The sequence below is a fragment of the Pieris napi genome, chromosome 10 (genome assembly GCF_905475465.1).
Source record: "Pieris napi chromosome 10, ilPieNapi1.2, whole genome shotgun sequence".
NCBI classification, from domain to species: Eukaryota; Metazoa; Arthropoda; class Insecta; order Lepidoptera; family Pieridae; genus Pieris; species Pieris napi.
In genome coordinates, this window is record NC_062243.1 from 11,513,988 (window position 1) to 11,531,749 (window position 17,762).

A 17,762-nucleotide genomic window follows, 5' to 3' on the forward strand; every position below is an offset into this window, starting at 1 on the left:
GGAATGAAATGTAACTAAGACAATAAAATATATATGTATTACTTAATTATATTAATTTTATCGCGAAAATAACTGTTTAGAACTCCTATTTGTTGAAACTACATGAAACACTTTTAAATTTATTTCTCATAATTCACAATTCGATATAAAACATAATTTAAAGTGTGATAAACTGATTTGTTATTTCAAAATAAGAGCGAGCTTCATTTAAGCAATAATTTTGATTATTCCTATAAAATTTATTAAATGGCACGTTCACACGCCTTCTTTTGTATAGAAATAAAAATATTGTAATTAAATAGCAACTATTCATAAAAACTATATCAGTCTACTGTTTTAAATACTCTAAAAAAATGTGTTTTGTTGTGCTACTTCAAACAGTGATATAAAACTGATTTAGTTTTAATAAATAAATTGCGGTTAATGTTTAGGAATTTGAACTATGAAAGTGAATTGCAGATTTAAAACTACATTTCAAAAGTCAGTAAAAATTCATTGGTAACGCATTTAAATACCTAATTCAAGTCTTCAAAGAGTCATTTTTGGTAAGTTTAAATTAACCGACGTGAAATTAGATAAAAAAATTGGAACTGGTTAGTATCTATAGTTTATAAACAGCTATAAAAAGATACATTAAAACCTTCAAGCTATATATTTTTATTTAACACGTATACACAGTAAGCCATAAAAAGAATTACGTCTAAATCTTTGATACGCAACTCGTTTATTCCAATAGAATGTAGAAATGTCAACAAACAGGTCATTAACCTTTAGTTCGGTTAACTATTCAAATACATAGAGCACGTTTTATTTCACATTTTTTATTTTACCCGAAATTATTCTTTGATAATTTAATAGTCGCTACGAAATGATTACGTCAGCTCGAATTAGAATAAATAACGATAATAGATTATATACATATATAGCCCACACGAAACCATAGATATTGTCATTGGTCTAGCTGTCAAATGTCAGTGCCTAATTTAAGACGTATATTGTCTTTGTCAGTTGACATTTTTCTACACTCTATTAAAATATACGTACATATTACATAATCAAAAAAAATTAATCATGGCAATTTGATTATCGTAACTTCGAAGCTGAATGACCCCATTAACACATTATAGGTAGATTTGCGGAGCCCCATAGCGTCTTTAAATATCTATATCTATTCTGAACACTACCTACGAGATCTCGTTTTGAACTATTTAAATCATGAATCAAAAGCTAATATCACATATTTTATATATTCGCCATTGAATTGGACCAGCAAAAATATGTGTATTACAATAGGAATGTAAGCTGGTTTGGCGAGGTTATATTGAGCTATAGGTGGTACAATTATTACCTATGCTTTATTTTCTAACTATAAGTAGTTTATGAATACTGTTAAGTAAGATCTTCATTCCATTCCTCTTCGCCGTTGCAGCTTTGAGCTGCAGCGTGGAAGCACTTTTGTAAGCTGAAAATATTATTTATTTTAATTTAATATAATTTGTTACATCCACAGATAATGCAGCATTTTAAGTATCTATTAATGTATTTTATGTTACGAGTTTATTTAACGTTTGTTAACAATTATTTAGCTTGACGGAAAGCGCGTAAAATACCGATATTTTTTTATAATTATAAATTTTAAATAAATAATTGTCTATAGTGTCTGAAAAATACCAGTAAAACTATATCTAACTAAATACATTTCGAATTAGAAGGAATAGAAGGCTGATTTCCAATTTGCCAGTTAATAATATCATCAACTGCATACCAATCCTCAAAAATAAATTGCAACTAACGGATACCCATTTAGTTATTAACGGTAATCAAGGCACGGTGAAAATAGTACCATAACTAAGCAGTTCTTTTGTAATTAAAAAAAAATCAGTGGCACTACAACCTTTTTCGGTCTAGGCCTCAGCTTTCTGAATCTGTTTTATGATCATTCGTCTTATAGGCTTCCTGTGCCTGACTAAGACATGTCGGTTTCCTCACGATGTTTTCCTTTACCGCTCGAGCGAATGTTAAATGCGCACATAGACAGTCCAATAGTGCCCCGGGGATCGAACCTACGACGTCAGGGATGAGAGTCGCACGCTGAAGCCGCTAGGCCAACACTGCTCTACTTCTTGCTTCTTGTGTAATAACTGAATTAAATTATAAAAAAACTCACCTAACATAGCCACACTGGCAGTTTTGACTAGTGACATTATCGTCTTAAATGCAGTGGTGGCGGCCTCGCACGACTATTATTCCGCCTCGGTATGGCGCTTAAGTTTGGTAAGCTGTGCTCTTTCGACTTGGCAGCACGGCCGAAGCCTTTCCGTCCGCGAAGGAGCCAGGGCGGTTGAGAGCCGGCGGGGTCGCACCACGCGGCCTGTAACCAGTTACGGGGTTCGGCTCCGACGCGCGTGCATTCCCTCGCGTACGCCCTGTATGCGGCGCAATGGCACCGAACACCTGTGCAACTGCACGCATCTAACAGGCACGCTTCCTTGTAATTATGCGGATTCACTTTCGCTCCGCATTCGGAAAAAGCTTCGTGATGGTCGAAGGCCCGACACAGACGACGCACTTTAGTCAGCTTCGACGCTTTGCACCGCGTGTTCAGACCGGGTCGTTCCTGACGCCTCGTACACGCTCGGTGACCGCCCACTCGCCACGAAGTACCGAATCTCCATGCATCGTTTATCAGCCTGCCGTCACGGGTTCTCATGTCATCTCTCGCTACGGAATTAAAGTTCCCGCAGAGACCGCAGAGCTGACCCTTATACGAACTCGACACGGTCACTTCCAGAAACCCATCCCCGTCCCAGAGCATCTGTAGGCCTATATCAGACTTGAGCACGACCGACCCGTTGCTGCGACCAATTTCGGCGATGCCATTTATGATATGAGGCAATGCTATCCTTTGTCCGTTCACTTTTATACGCATTTTTCTTCCCATGTTTATTTTAGTGGAGCCAATCCGAAGTGTTGCGGTGCGTGTCCAAGAGGAATGTGAGGTGTTTCTGGCGTCGTTCGATATTCTTATAGAGAATGTGTGGTTCTTGCAATCTGAGACTAGTTGGTATTTGCACGATCCTTGAAAGCTATAAAACTTTCCGTCAAAAGACTTGTAGTGTGGGTCGCCAAAAACTGTACATATTCCGTCTATGTCGATACATTTTGGGCAACATTGGCCTGGAGACTGTCGCAGTGTTTGATCTGGGGTACAAGAGAGCGTTGGACATCTTTCCATGGCACACCTGGGTTCACCACCATGACATTCACAGGATTTGCAGGCATCTAGTTGCCACGTATCTCCTTCCTGGAATAAAAAAAATATCTTAACTTCATATTTGTAAGTTTAAATTTACTTAGGATGTTAGTTATTCGTTTTTTATTAATATTACTTTTAAAACTTTGAGTATTTCCTTTTCCGCGTTACATTTTTTAAATTGTTTTATTATATAACGGAAACTGCACTATTAGTATTGAAATCTGTATATTAAATATTTCATATCAATGGAAATATTATGTTAATTTTATCTCTAATAAATAATTCAAGGTTTAAAATCAGCAAAAATTTGCTAATTCGGTCTGTAAAAACCAACCCAGGAGTTCAGGCACAGAGGTGCAAAATATGAGAGCAAGCTTATCCAGAACTTCACATATTCGGAAGAGGGCTGATCAAAAAAAAACAAGTGCCTATTTGATACTAATCCGCAATTTTACTAGTAATTTCACAATGTTCGTTCCCATACTCCTCCGCAACGGCTCGACCGATTCTTATGAAATTTTTTATGCATATTCAGTAAGTCTGAGAATCGGCTACTATCTTTCAAACGCCTTAATAATAATAAAAAATATATTTTATATGATGCAGCATACAAAAATACATACCACCCTTAATTGTCTCTCCTCTACGATCAACCCCTATTTTTTATTATAGTAAATAGTTATTTTTATTACACAAAAAAAAATGTTTCCTAGAAATAATATACATGGCAAACCAACGTTTGCCGGGTCAGCTAGTAAATAAATAAATGAAGACTCAGAAAAAGGTATATCACAAAAATGTGCAAAGAGAAGTTGTAATATTTATTTGTAACTACCTGATATCAGTGTGAAGCTATTTATAAAAAAAAAAAAAAACTACCTGATAAGTTTTTCCCGCCACAATACAAGCGGCCTTAGCCTCCTCGACGTTAGGGCATTCGGGGCAACACTTGCCAGGTGGCGGGGGCAGCGCACGCGTGCATGTCAACACGGGACACGTGTGACGTGCGCACACGGCGGTCCCGTTGATACACGTGCAGTCAGTGCACGGGTCTACTTGGAATTGGCTCATGTGCGCGTGATACTCCTTGCCGATTATACACGGCTTTGGTAGCGAGCTTCCTGAAACTATAATTAATCATATTGACTTATTTTTATTGATACAAGAGCGGCATTTTAGCTCTGAAGGCATCTAAGGACTTAGGTTAGGTTTGTAAACTCAAAAATCTATAACAATGTATTAATATGCATGACATGAGGTTCCAAAAACTAAAACAGCCAGCGCTCGCTTAAAGCTCTCAGTGACACTCTCAAATACAGAGTGTAGTTATTGTACACACACCTATTTACACACTCATACATTCATTTTAAGTTCTTATACGAATTTTGTTTGATGATACTTTGATACTAAGACGTTTTTTCTTAAAAAAATGTTTTAAATATGCACCATCACATGTACGAAGGAATAATTGTTATGTTCAGGGGCATTGTCATGTCATAACCATATTTCTGTTACGAAGTTTTTATATTATTATTAACATCTTTTATAAAATTTAATGGGTACACTTCTTTAGTAAATTGATCAATGATACAACTACTGTGCTTGTGTGCTTTTAAAATTACTCTGATGTTTATATAAAATGATGCTTGATTTAAGTAAAGATCGTCATAGTCGTAGAATAGTGACGGATCTGACAAATAGTAAACTTTACAGAGCAGCCATTTCAAAATAATTTGATCATGTTAGTTTTTTGTCATAACCTTTTTTAATTGATATTCTGTAATTATGAAAAGTGGCATACAAGCAAACAATAGGGTTTCTTTTGAAACAAAAGAAAAATAATAAAATTCAATTACACAGTTTTCTAGAAAAATCAATGAGCGACACTTGTCACTTTACCGACTGATTGATTTGAAATTCAAAACACATGGTTTTTTTTTAATCTAGCCGTAATATTGAGTCAATGTAGTATCCAAATATGATAAAAAGTGGGTTTTTTTTCAAATCCGACATTGTTCTACAATCATGACAAGATATTCGATGTATAAACCCTTCTAAGGTATACAAAAATAAGGTATAAAATAATAAAACAAGCAAATACTTACTTGGTAGTATCTTATCAGCTGTTGGGTGTGAGCATCTTGGACAACATTCCCCAACTGGTGTGAACTGCTGGGCTTTCCCACAAGGTAGTACTGGACAGGCTCGCTTTGTACACGATAGCGAACCTCGCACACATCGACATGACAGGCACGGTTCCTCTGGAATCCGTACATCCCGACCTTCCCAGACTCGCTGGCCGTTTATAACACATTCTGAAAATTTATAGAAAGTTTTAAGCTCAGCTGAAAAATTCACTTGTTCCCATCAATCTATTATAAGTCCGATTAACGATAGCGATTTTAGTATTTAGTTAGGTACGTTCAAGTATTACGTAAGCATTATGGGGGGGGGGGGGTTTGGTGATTACGTCAACAGTAATTATTTACTTTTTACACATATTACCCACACATTGTCTATGCTTGAAAACGAAATGCATTTTCGAGGATTCCTACAATAAAATTTATACGTTAGTGTAATATTATTTTTGAGAGCGTTGCTTACTCTGCTTACGTAATACTTGAACTTCCCCTTAACGCTGATGTAACACACACACACTCACACACACACATATATAAACATATAGATGCATTTATTTAGATATACAGCACCGCTATTGAAAAAAACTATATCAAAATTGGGGCGAGAAATCAATAGGAAGTTGTTGACGAGTGCAGTTCCTTTATGAATTTTTTTGCATGTAATGGAAGATATATTTATATTTAAGCACATATGGGAACACCCCCTATACAAATAATATTTACACTTAGGCAGTTGGAATATACTTGACTGAAAGTCGAAGTAAAATACCTCCAAAAGGTAACAATCAACTTTACCAAGCAAGTATATCAAATTCTGTTTATACGATAATTATAAGGGTTTGTAAAGGTATAATTATGAATCTGTGGTAAAGGCACGCGGCCCACGGTGGTCGCTGTGTGCGGCCATACCTTATTCATCAGGATTGATTCATCGTTACCCGCACTTATTTATTGACGTCGGTTTGGAAAACAATGCGATTTTGTTTTTGCTCGATTAGGCGATTGTTATTTTAAACGGTCGCATTCTTTTTGAAACTGGCAGATTATGAATTAAATTACGGATTTTAATTGCGAAATTAAATTTAAAAAGTTGTAAATTGTAGTTGAAAAATAGATGGTAATTTATTTATTTATTTATACTTCGTTAGATTTATAGAAAAACAAATAACACATCAAAATTGTAAGGGATGCAACGATCTCAAGCGATCTCTTCCAGGCTACCCTAGTAAGGAAAAAAACTAAAACAGCAATATGATGGGTGAAGTGCAAGAAGTGCTTAATCAAATATTATAAAAAAAAATATAAAATCACCAACCTTAAGCTAAACTAATACAAAAAACGTCTGTGTACTTATGTACACGCGTCAGAAGTTACTTCTTTGGCGTAACAAGACAAAAATCTTTTCAATTTTTTATTTTACGTTTGTAGAAAAAACGACACTAACAATAGAAAAAACTAAAATGTTGACTATAGCTAACTTCAGGGTGTCGATTTTTTGTGACGGTGTGCGCGCGCATTGTAAAAATTTACTCTCATCATTTTTCTCTAACGCGCTAAAAGAAGTATAACATCAAAAATTTAATAAAATAACCTAAAAAATTGTCATGTTTATTGGTAACTCACTTATGTGACCGCATCTATGGTTTAATGCGTACGCACATACGATAATACACAGTTACCTGGAAATACTTAATCAGATTCCTGGCCAAATAATCTTTAGAAATGTGTCAGCCTAAGCCAAATCAGAATCCTTGAAATTTCAACTGAAATCTTTGTGCTTACAGTACACGACTATGTACAGTTACAATTTTATTATTATACTCCAATTAGTATGCAGGATAATTCGGGGCGTAAAACTAACAGTTATGTTTTACGGCTTTGGCGAAGAGCTCGTTATAATAAGTAAAATAATATAAGTTATCGGCTCATAAAATATATAGTAGGTACTATAAATTCTAGGGAATAAATTACCAATTACAGGTTGTAACCATTTTTAAGGCACTATCTGCTACTAAGACAAAATCATTTATACATAAATAATATTAGAATATTCTAAATCACGCCGTTCAAAACTAGGGATTCTTACCAAAATCACATTGTGATCTTAGATCGATAATTTTTGGAAATCAACAATCGTTTCATAGGCAAGCCTTTTAAAGGGAAGGAAAGAAAATATAGGAATAAATAACTAATAATATTTATTCTTAAATCACATCCAACCCCATTATTCATAATTTTCGTCTCTTTCTGTCAAATTTTGTATACGTTGACAGATGAGTAATTTTTAATCTATTTGTTTTTACTCTGTGGTTTCATTGTTCCAAATTTAAATTGTGGTGTAATAAGTAGGTACACGAGTGTTTTCACATTTCAAATACATTTGAATAAAACAAATGATGTTTCTATAAAGATCTCTTCTTTATACACTTGAAGTAACTTGAAACAATAGAAACGTTTCGACGATGAGCCAAAAATATTTGGTATTCACCACTAGCCGTGGCCAATTTGTTAGGCAGTAGCCGTTAGATGTTTCTATAAAAATCATTGTAATAATATTTATGACAAAATACAGAGGCAAAATTGAATGTATATATCTATATTATATTATTAATAGAACTAACAAATATACAAAGAAATAGAATAGAGTAATTGGCGGTTGTCAAACTCCTTAAGGACTTTAGCTTCTAAAAGTCAATGTATGACATTAGTGACACATAAACTTGTCAAGTTCTTTATATATTAAATACATACTGTATTTTTTAAAGTTACTGCCACAGGGACCATTTTTAAATATTATTATTATACATACTGATTATATTAAAGGTTAATTTGGTTATTTAATTAAAACTATCAAATTCCGATCAAAAAGAACATTAAAATAGACAACACTTTTTAAATGAGGTCGGTTCTTTTTAAAGTATTAAATGCAATTAAAATCCGCTATACATTTCCTTCATTCCAATCGTCTCATTATAAGAACTCAATATAATATTTTCTTATGTAACTATTTAGTTATTCCATGTACGTAGCACGAGTATATCACAAGATAATTATTTTAATTTCTCGGGTCGTTGTCGCGGTCCGCTCAATAATAACGATAGCACTTAAGACGACATAAGAATATTAATTAAAACGTGTATTTTATTTAGTTTTTAGTCCGACTTAGATGAAATAGGAAATTAAAAAAAGGTTCTATCATACATAGTTAGTGTCTATGACAATCTTTTTTTTAAAGCACAGATTTATAAAATTTAACGTATAGGGTAATAACGTGCGTGTTTTAAAAAAAATGGCCACAAAGTTGTCAAAGTTAGCTCAATTTTCAAGATATTCATAACTAATTCAAAATCTTGTTATGATGTTAATCTTAACAAACTCTAACCTATATTATCTATGGGGTAGAAAAGTGCGTGTTTTACTTTTTTTTCTCTGCTTTTGTTTTATTTTAAAAGTAAAGAACGTGATTAAAAAAATATAAAAATTGTTCGTGGCCAATATTAGTGGCAAAGTTAGCTCGACTTTTAAGGTGGCTAATTCAAAAAAAATCTTGAGTTGTTAATCTTAAGTCTATAAAAAAATAAACGAGCTTTGTTAAACAATAATTTACAATACAACATACACTTTTCATTATAATATGAAACAACATATGAATATCGGTCAAATGGATCGATTTGTGAAGTCAATTCTTAGGTCAATAAAAACTCCTTAAAGATACAAGCAAAAAACTCGATGACCATTTTTGCTGAGCCCCAAATAAAAGGTTCTGATAAGGTTGTAATAAGATGTAAGAGAAACAAAAAGCTAATGCAGCGTGGGGATCGTAAAACAAACAGGGCAACCTCGAAGCCATCCAGGCGCGGCGGCTTTGAACGGACAAAAACCTTTTAAGTATGTTGTTAAGTTTTTGATTTATAGTCAATAATAGAGACACAACGCCGTGGGAGACTTTCAGAACACTAATGTATATAATTTTAATGATTCTGTTAGCCATAACAAGGTTTGGGAGTCGTCCTTCAACACGCTAAATGAAATATGGGTGGTCTTATTCCTATTGAGGAAGGTTGTTGCAACAAAAAATTAGATTTAAAGTTATCCAAAAATAATAATAATTAATATTATTAGCTTTTTTGTGATTATATGACAAAAAGTTACAATAAATAAAATTCAAGACTATTCCAACATTTACCTTAATATGGTCATAGACTTCCATTACCTTTTGTCTTTATTCTTTTTAATAATTGTAAATTGTTTTTTTAATACACTACCTTAATAAAAAGGTGTAACAATCAATCAATGATGACCGATAGAGACCAAAGGTTTAATACCAAATGGTGGTCTCTGACAATTATTGTTGAGTGCTCTATTGTCTATTGGCTACTGCGCAACATCTTGTATTATTATACCATTGTCACCAATCCACGTGGGCGATCCTATATACAAAAGATTTATCGTCCACTTCATAGAATATTTATAGAGCCGATTTAAGCATTAAAAATTCACCTTCGTAAAAAACGGCATTGATTTTTATTACAATCACCAAAATGTTATTTAAGCGAAAATATTTTGACGCGTTTTGGTAATTTCGTTACAAAAATCAGTGGCGCTAAAACCTTATAGGTAGGCCTCAGATTTCTGAATCTGTTTCATAACCATTTATCAATCTAATTGGTAAGTAGGTGATCAGCCTCCTGTGCCTGACACACGCCGTCGACTTTTTCGGTCTAAGGCATGTCGGTTTCCTTACGATGTTTTCCTTCATTGTTCGAGCAAATGTTAAATGCGAACATAGAAAGAAAGTCCATTGGTGCACAGCCGGGGATCGAACCTACGACCTCAAGGATGAGAGTCGCACGCTGAAGCCACTAGGCTAACGCTGATCAATTTCGATATAATAGGTTAAATAAAAGACCTCGTAAACTACCTTTAGCCTATACTAAATAAAATAAGGTTATGTAGGAAGTGGAACACAAAAATACCTATTTGTTTTTTGTCTGTCATAAACAGTCTTCAAACTACCAAGATATTTTTTTATTTAATTCATATCGGTAACCAAGTAACACTTATGAACGTCAACAGAAAAGGTGTTAAATTGATTCTAAATTTACATTTACTACCAGTCCGCAAGTGAAGGACCGTAGAGCGGGTAAGAAGAACTGGCATGAAACTCTCCGCCACTCTTTTTAATCGCCAGGTTTTGAGTCATACAAATTGTTTGCAAGGCAGAGCAGTCATCATTTAATTTAAATAATAGTCAATTTTATAAAAAGCTTTATTGATTAAATTACGTTTAACGAGAATTTTGAATTTATTCAGTGATAATTCTCTAAATTCGCTGGAATTATTTCGCAGACTTCGAGTCTTCAATTCTCATTGAAAAAATTGTTCAAGGAAAATTCTCGGTATATATATAGCTGAATATACGAAGTCGCGGGCAGTCGTTATAAACTTTAGACTGGTATAAACCAACTGCGTGTATTGGATAATGAATAGCAATAAAACCATAGGAAGGAATGTCGGTTATTCTCAAAAGCGATTCTGTAGCGTCATCTCGAAAATTACTATTATTTGATTTTGAATTAATAATCTTGTTAAGGTCTGGGAAGGTAAATTGCCCAGCTTTTTGGTTTTATTGAGCTCGCATGTCGGCGTGTTTGTTTTTTGAATGGGGTTATAAGCTTTTTTAGCCGCTGTGGCGACTGGGTGGGCGCGTGCAGGCTTATTACCAAATATGGCTATGGGTGCACAATTCTAATGCGATCGCCGAATTTGAAGAAATAATAATATGAACTGAAATTGAGAGTAGGCATAGTGCTTTTTTCTAATATAATATACATTAAACAAGAGTTTTTGTGTTTATGTTACTTAAATGTCATTTTACAGAGTACAAATCTGAAATTAATAACATAAAACAAAATTACGGCACACTGCATTGTTAAGTTAATAATAGCTATTTATTATATTACAGCGCAGCGACTAGTATTAATTTATACATATAGAAGCGAATCGATAGTACGGCTAAAAGCGATCGTACTACTACAAGTAGTAGATAATTGTACGGCTAGAACAAATCGTACTACTAGTAGCTAATTGTACGACTAGAAGCGAGAGTACTACTAGTAGTTAATTGTACGGCTAGAAGCGAATTGTACTATTAGTATCTAATGGTTCAGCTAGAAGCGAATTGTACTACTAGCAGCTAACTGTACGTCTAGAAGCTGATCGTACAGCGTACTACTAATATCTAATTGTACGGCTAGAAGGGAATCGTGCGATTAACTACCGATAGCCTTTTTCGTAATAACCCTACGACGATGCCATGAGACAGACCCGCGCCAGCGAAGCAATTTCATTATAACTTGAATGTGTGCGTACATTCTTTGATGGGAAAATGCAGCATACAATGGGTATTGCAGTTATTACTTTGTTTTCTTATTCGTCGAATTAAACTTCTCAGTATTGTTCAAGAGCCTTTTAAAACAAAGCTTATTGGTTTAATGTTTCATATATTTTATCTTTTTCTTGAAATCATTGCTTGAGTTGGTGGGTGGTTTTGTATGTGGCTCGATAGATTTATGAAATTTGAATCAAAGACTAACAATTATCTTTGGGGCCGTTCAAGTATTACGTAGGCACTATAGGGGTCTTTGATTTTCTTATTTGGTGATTACGTCAACAGTAATTATTTACTTTTTTACACATATTACCCACTGTCTATGTTTGAAAATGAAATGCATTTTCTTGGGTTCCTACAAAATACGTTTATGTACTTATTATTTTTGAGAGCTTTCTTTACTTTTGCTTTTACTTTGCAAGAGAGGGGGGGTATCTAGTACTGGATTTGGTCCAGGTATGTAAGGTACGTTTACCTTGTCCTACACGTGCACCGAATATACATATTGTATTTACGAGCCGAGTATATACATATATATCTACCTAACTACATATATCTGTAAGTCAATCACCTAATGCAAATGATTCTACCTTATTTTACATGCCTTACTATAATATATGGTACCTACTTCGCGTATTAGTACACAAGTTTAAAAAAGTGTATCCGGTATTGGTATAAGCTTTTTATGCGAAAAAAAATCATTTTTTTTAAAATTATTATACAAGTTTAGGGAACTAGTTTTGAGAACTTTCTTGTGTGCTAAAATTCCGAAAAATGGAGTATGTGCTAGCCTGCTATGGATTAGGAACTCCTATATATGCTACTAGCTGTAACCCACAACTCCACAATCACCTTACTCATAATACTTGTCAAAACTTTCAAAGCTTCAGTAGTTTCTACTACTTATACTACTTACTTTAGCATATAGCGTAAATTTCTCTAATTTTATCTCTCAGGAATAAATTTATGCAAGACAAATTCAGTTCATAGATTAGTTGAAACAAACTACATCTTATTTCAATAGGTAATGAAATAAATTGTTTTTTGAAATATATAAATTACCAATACAAATTAACAATTATTAATGATATTAATTACCATCACAAACAGGACAATTATAGTGTCGTTGGTGTTTCGGATTATCGCACGGCGCATAACATTCTGGCCGGGAGATGGTGACCACTCCAGCTTCACATCTGTACAGCTTGCCGCTGTCTCCCCATTCTGTATGAGAAGCGTAATCTGTGCCATTGTACCAACATCCCTTGCAGCGGGCGCAGCAGCCCTCACGCGGCATCACAACCGCACAATCTTCCATTAGACCGCACTCTTCGACGCCTTTTCGGCACTCCACGAAACCGTTCTGAAATGTTGAAAACTAAATTAATACTGTACACTATTCTTAACCTACAATTTATAATAATTAAAAAGTCGTAAATAGTAAATTAAAACAAATTTAAAAGTCCCTGTCCCTTCAATGCTTGCAGCTTTTTCTTGCTGTACTGCGATTATTCGTTAAAAGAAGAAAGCACAAAAAAATACTGAGTTAAGCTGAAAAATGTTTCGGGCATAAGCAATTAAAAAATACAAATTTTAGTGAATTAAATTAATTTACAATTAGTATCCACTTTAATTACGGGTTCACATTTTTTCCATATGATAATGGAAACGTACGAAACACGTGTAAATATAAATATATATAATATACATTAAAATGAAAAACAAATGACTGTTTTATCAAATAAAGAAATAACTTATCAACGACAAAAAGCATGATCGCAAGTAAGCCTCAAATTTCAACATTATTATTAGTTAAATGTCTTAAGTGTTAATTGACAGCTGACGTTGGGGTTACTGTTGCTGTTCCTGAACGTTGTATTTGATGTGTTAAAAGTTATACCTTAGATTGATGAAAATAGGCCCCATTTATAAGTTTAAAAAACTAAATCAGTCAACAGTACTTTTACCGAAGTTCATTTTTGTCTCATCTGTCAATTTATATTTACGCTGTGATAAAAAGAGATTTATAAATTAAAGATATTTAGATTTAAATAATTTATGTTCAATGTGTTATTACGCTCTTTTTATTTGTAAACCTGTGCGTTAAAATCATTTCCATACAGAATCAACGATTTTATATGTAAAGATTACCTTATAAATATTTATTATGGGAACTAAATAGAAGTAGGCGGTTGGCCAATTGGTTGTGTTAACTGGGAGACAGCATTTCTTAATTGCTTAATTACGACCCAGACAACATGACATTTGATCTCTTGTAATCTTACGAATGATCATTTTCACATGTTATTAACACTGAATTAAAAACATTCATACAGAAAAACGTGTGTACTTATGTACACGCGTTAGAAGTTTTTTGTGTTTTTTCTCTGGCGTACCAAGAAAACAATCTTTTAAAAAATTGTATCTTTCGCCTTATTTTATGTATGTAGGAAAAACGACACTAACAATAGAAAAAACTAAAATGTTGAGTATAGCTCACTTCAGGGTGTCGGTTTTTTGTGACGGCGTGCGCATCGTAAAAATTTACTCTTTTAATTTTTCCCTAACGCGCCAAAAGAAGTGTAACTTCAAAAGTATTTATTCAATTTTTTTTATAAAAACTGTTTCCCTAAGTTAATTTGGTCGTAAATAATTCTTAGTATATCTCTATTTCTCATTAAAAAATCAGCTTTATTGTATAGTTTTAACTAGTGTTTAGCTGTTTCTTTTTATCCCTTAGTAAACAAAAAATATTTACATTTTGTGTATGTATGTTCGTGTTTCCGTTTAGTTCCAAGTTCATTCACGTAGCGCCGCTCATGTTTTCATTAAAAATATCTTTGTTACGAAGTCCTAAGGGTACTACCGACTCAGAGCTAGTACGTAACTTGTGTTTAATTATGGTAAACCGCATTGTGTGGTGACAATTGATACGGCCTATCGTAACTATTAATTAATATCGACTATATTATTATTCAATATATTGAGCCAAACAATGTTGTAGGGAGCGTACAATTGGGATATCAAAATAATATGACGCAGGTATACAATTTACAGAAATATCTTTAAACATTTAATGCAGGATGCTAGATCAAACATGGTTCTAATAGTTTCATACAAGAAAAAAACTTTTTTAATCGGGGAAAACCGGCAGAAAGTTCAGTGATACCCATAGACACGAATATTGCCTATATAATAGAGGGCTCGCAAGTGCGTTACCGGCCTTTTGAGAATTGGTACACACTTGACTCTTTTCTTGAAGGACCGAAGTTCCTTCGGTTCGGTAATACTTCATTGGCAGGTTCTACATAGTGGTGGTGCGCGGCAAAAACTACCTTAAAAACGAGGCGATACGGTTGGAATTTCGTATTCTGTCTTGACGTCTGAAGATGAAACTATAATGATATATGCGCGGGACATTCCTCCCCCTCTCAAAGGCCATATTCCTAGGTAAATACATTTGGCCTTCAAAATCATCTTGAGGACATCATTTCTAGAGGTAATTTATACAATATAACACGAAGGAAAAAAAATACCTAGATTTATTTACTAAATATTTTCGCGTAACATCTGATTCACTTGAAATTGTATGCGAATCAATTACTTTATTGTATAAACCATTGTTATCGAAAGAATTCTATGAATTTGATACCTATCCTTTTGTTTGCGTTTCAATGAGAAAATTATTTCTTGCGTAAAACAATAAAATTGAAACCATAACTTTATGAGGCATGACAGACGTCACTGTAGAATACGAACGCGAACCCTCGTGCCTCTTCAATGCAGCGTTGGAACTACCCGAGGTGGTTTTAATCTGAGTGCCTGGAGGAACCCATCGCTTTGTAGGCGAAAAACGCGTAATAGCCCGGTCATTTTAGACAATTGAAATAAAGAAAATTCCGACAAAGCCAAATTTTCGTAGAGACCTTAGGTTTACCACAAGGAATAAAGTGTCAAAAGTCCCCATCAGTCCCATGTGAGCTTAGGGACTTATTCGGGGTCCAAGGTCAAAATTTTAGGTTTTTTGGATTTTTCTCGAAAACGGTAAGTTTTATCGAAAAGTACCTCAGAGCAAAGTTGTAGATCTTAAAATTCTCTATAAAAACGATTTCCGTGATTTTTTCTCTAAGACTCACTATTTCCCAGATATTGCGCTTGTAAGAATCATGTTCTACATTATATGCACACATATGCCACGTATACACATATTTAGGTACTCAAGCAAGCAAAAATGCCTACTCGTGTCTCTTTTATGTATACATTATTAGTATACTATTAGTATACTTATTAGGGTACTTTTCGATAAAACTTACCGTTTTCGAGAAAAATCCAAAAAACCTAAAATTTTGACCTTTGACCCCGAATTAGTCCCTAAGCTCACATGGGACTGATGGGGACTTTTGACACTTTATTCCTTGTGGTAAACCTAAGGTCTCTACGAAAATTTGGCTTTGTCGGAATTTTCTTTATTTGATCACTATTTTTATGTCTAAAATGACCGGGCAATAAACGCATTTCCAGCTTGCTAAATTTCATTTCGAAGTTTGTTTCATTAATAATTTGGCACTGTTGGTTTTCTCGTTCACTTTACGAGCATATATTACAAAAATTAAGCGCACAGCTCGAGTTTCAAACCACGATCTAAGGTATTTGTTTTTTTTTATAGAACAAAAAAGGGGAGGCTCATCTGAGCGATACCGCCGCATGGACAATGCCAGAGTGAATTGCGAGTGCGTTGCCGGCCTTTTAATGCTTAGCCGTATTGTATGAGCACACTTATATATTCGTTAGTGGAATTATATAGTCAAACTGGTTTAAATGCGTCAAAAGTTATTTTGTTTTGAATATACAAATATTTATAATATGCAAATTCTTTATAACGAAATTGTAGGAAATCATCTGTTTTGATTTGTTTTCGGAGAAAAGTACGCATGATTTCATAATAAGCGTTTTCATAACTAATTCTATGAAATTAGTTTACCTATTTAAGCGTGGAAATAATTATTATGAATAGATTTTACAAAACTATTAAACACATTTTTGTGTCTCTGTTTCACTGATGTTCTTTCGTTATACCCAAGTAGATACATTACGCGTTCTTGGTGAGCGAAAAATAGTTTTTCCACCAGGATTCATATTTTCCATACGCTAGAATATAGAGTAGTGTTGGCCTAGTGGCTTCAGCGTGCGACTCTCATGCCTGAGGTCGTAGGTTCGATTCGAAAACCGGCTTGCCTTAGACCCAAAAAGTCGGCGTGTGTCAGGCACAGGAGGCTGATCACCTATATACTTGCCTACTAGATTGGCCAATTATCATGAAACAGGTACAGAAATCTGAGGCCCAGACCAGAAGGTTGTAGCGTTATTGATTTACGTAATTAATACGCATTTAGTGGATTATTTAAAAAATGGACTCTATATACACCCCCAGAGTTAAATTATTGAAACGGTACAACCTAATATTTATATTTCTCACATCTATACAAAACGTTATTTAATATTATCAAGTAAAAAAAACAGCAATTGGTCGCAGACAATCAATATTAGCGGTTAATATTTGCTTAAATCTGTAGACTATCAAACGTTTTAACACCGAATGGCGTCCTACTTTGTTTGGCCATGACAAGAGGACTTAGCCTTCACTTGTGGTCATAAAGCCGCGTGCGTGACTTCATGACGATATAACGCCATGTACTTCGTTATTTTTAACCTAGTATCCGAAACGAAAAAGGTGAAATCAATACAAATTTACAATATTCCAGTTACCAATGGTTTGAGTAGCACTAAGTGTATCTTTATTAATAGTGTCCCGGGAATACGAGATACATATTAATAATTGTTTATTGTTAAGAATATGGCATATTTTGTCAGTCAGTGGCGTGCAAATTTGTCTTTCTCTTCTTCTTTCTCTCTTTGTCTCAATACATAATTTGGTAGAATTACGAATTATAAGTTCAATCCGGTAAAAAAGTGT

The 17,762-nt window shown here is 34.1% G+C and overlaps 1 protein-coding gene across 1 annotated transcript in view; it reads right to left on the reverse strand.

The window, feature by feature from the left end:
• Positions 1-317: 317 nt before the first annotated feature.
• LOC125053006 (BMP-binding endothelial regulator protein) overlaps positions 318-17,762 on the reverse strand; it is a 53,964-nt gene continuing 36,519 nt past the window's right edge. The window contains exons 4-8 of the mRNA XM_047654163.1: positions 12,887-13,151; positions 5,362-5,571; positions 4,136-4,383; positions 2,168-3,304; positions 318-1,462 (exon numbers count right to left, since the gene is read on the reverse strand). Coding sequence (XP_047510119.1) covers positions 2,204-3,304; positions 4,136-4,383; positions 5,362-5,571; positions 12,887-13,151 — 1,824 coding nt within the window. The 3' untranslated portion in view covers positions 318-1,462; positions 2,168-2,203. The remainder of the gene's footprint in view (positions 1,463-2,167; positions 3,305-4,135; positions 4,384-5,361; positions 5,572-12,886; positions 13,152-17,762) is intronic.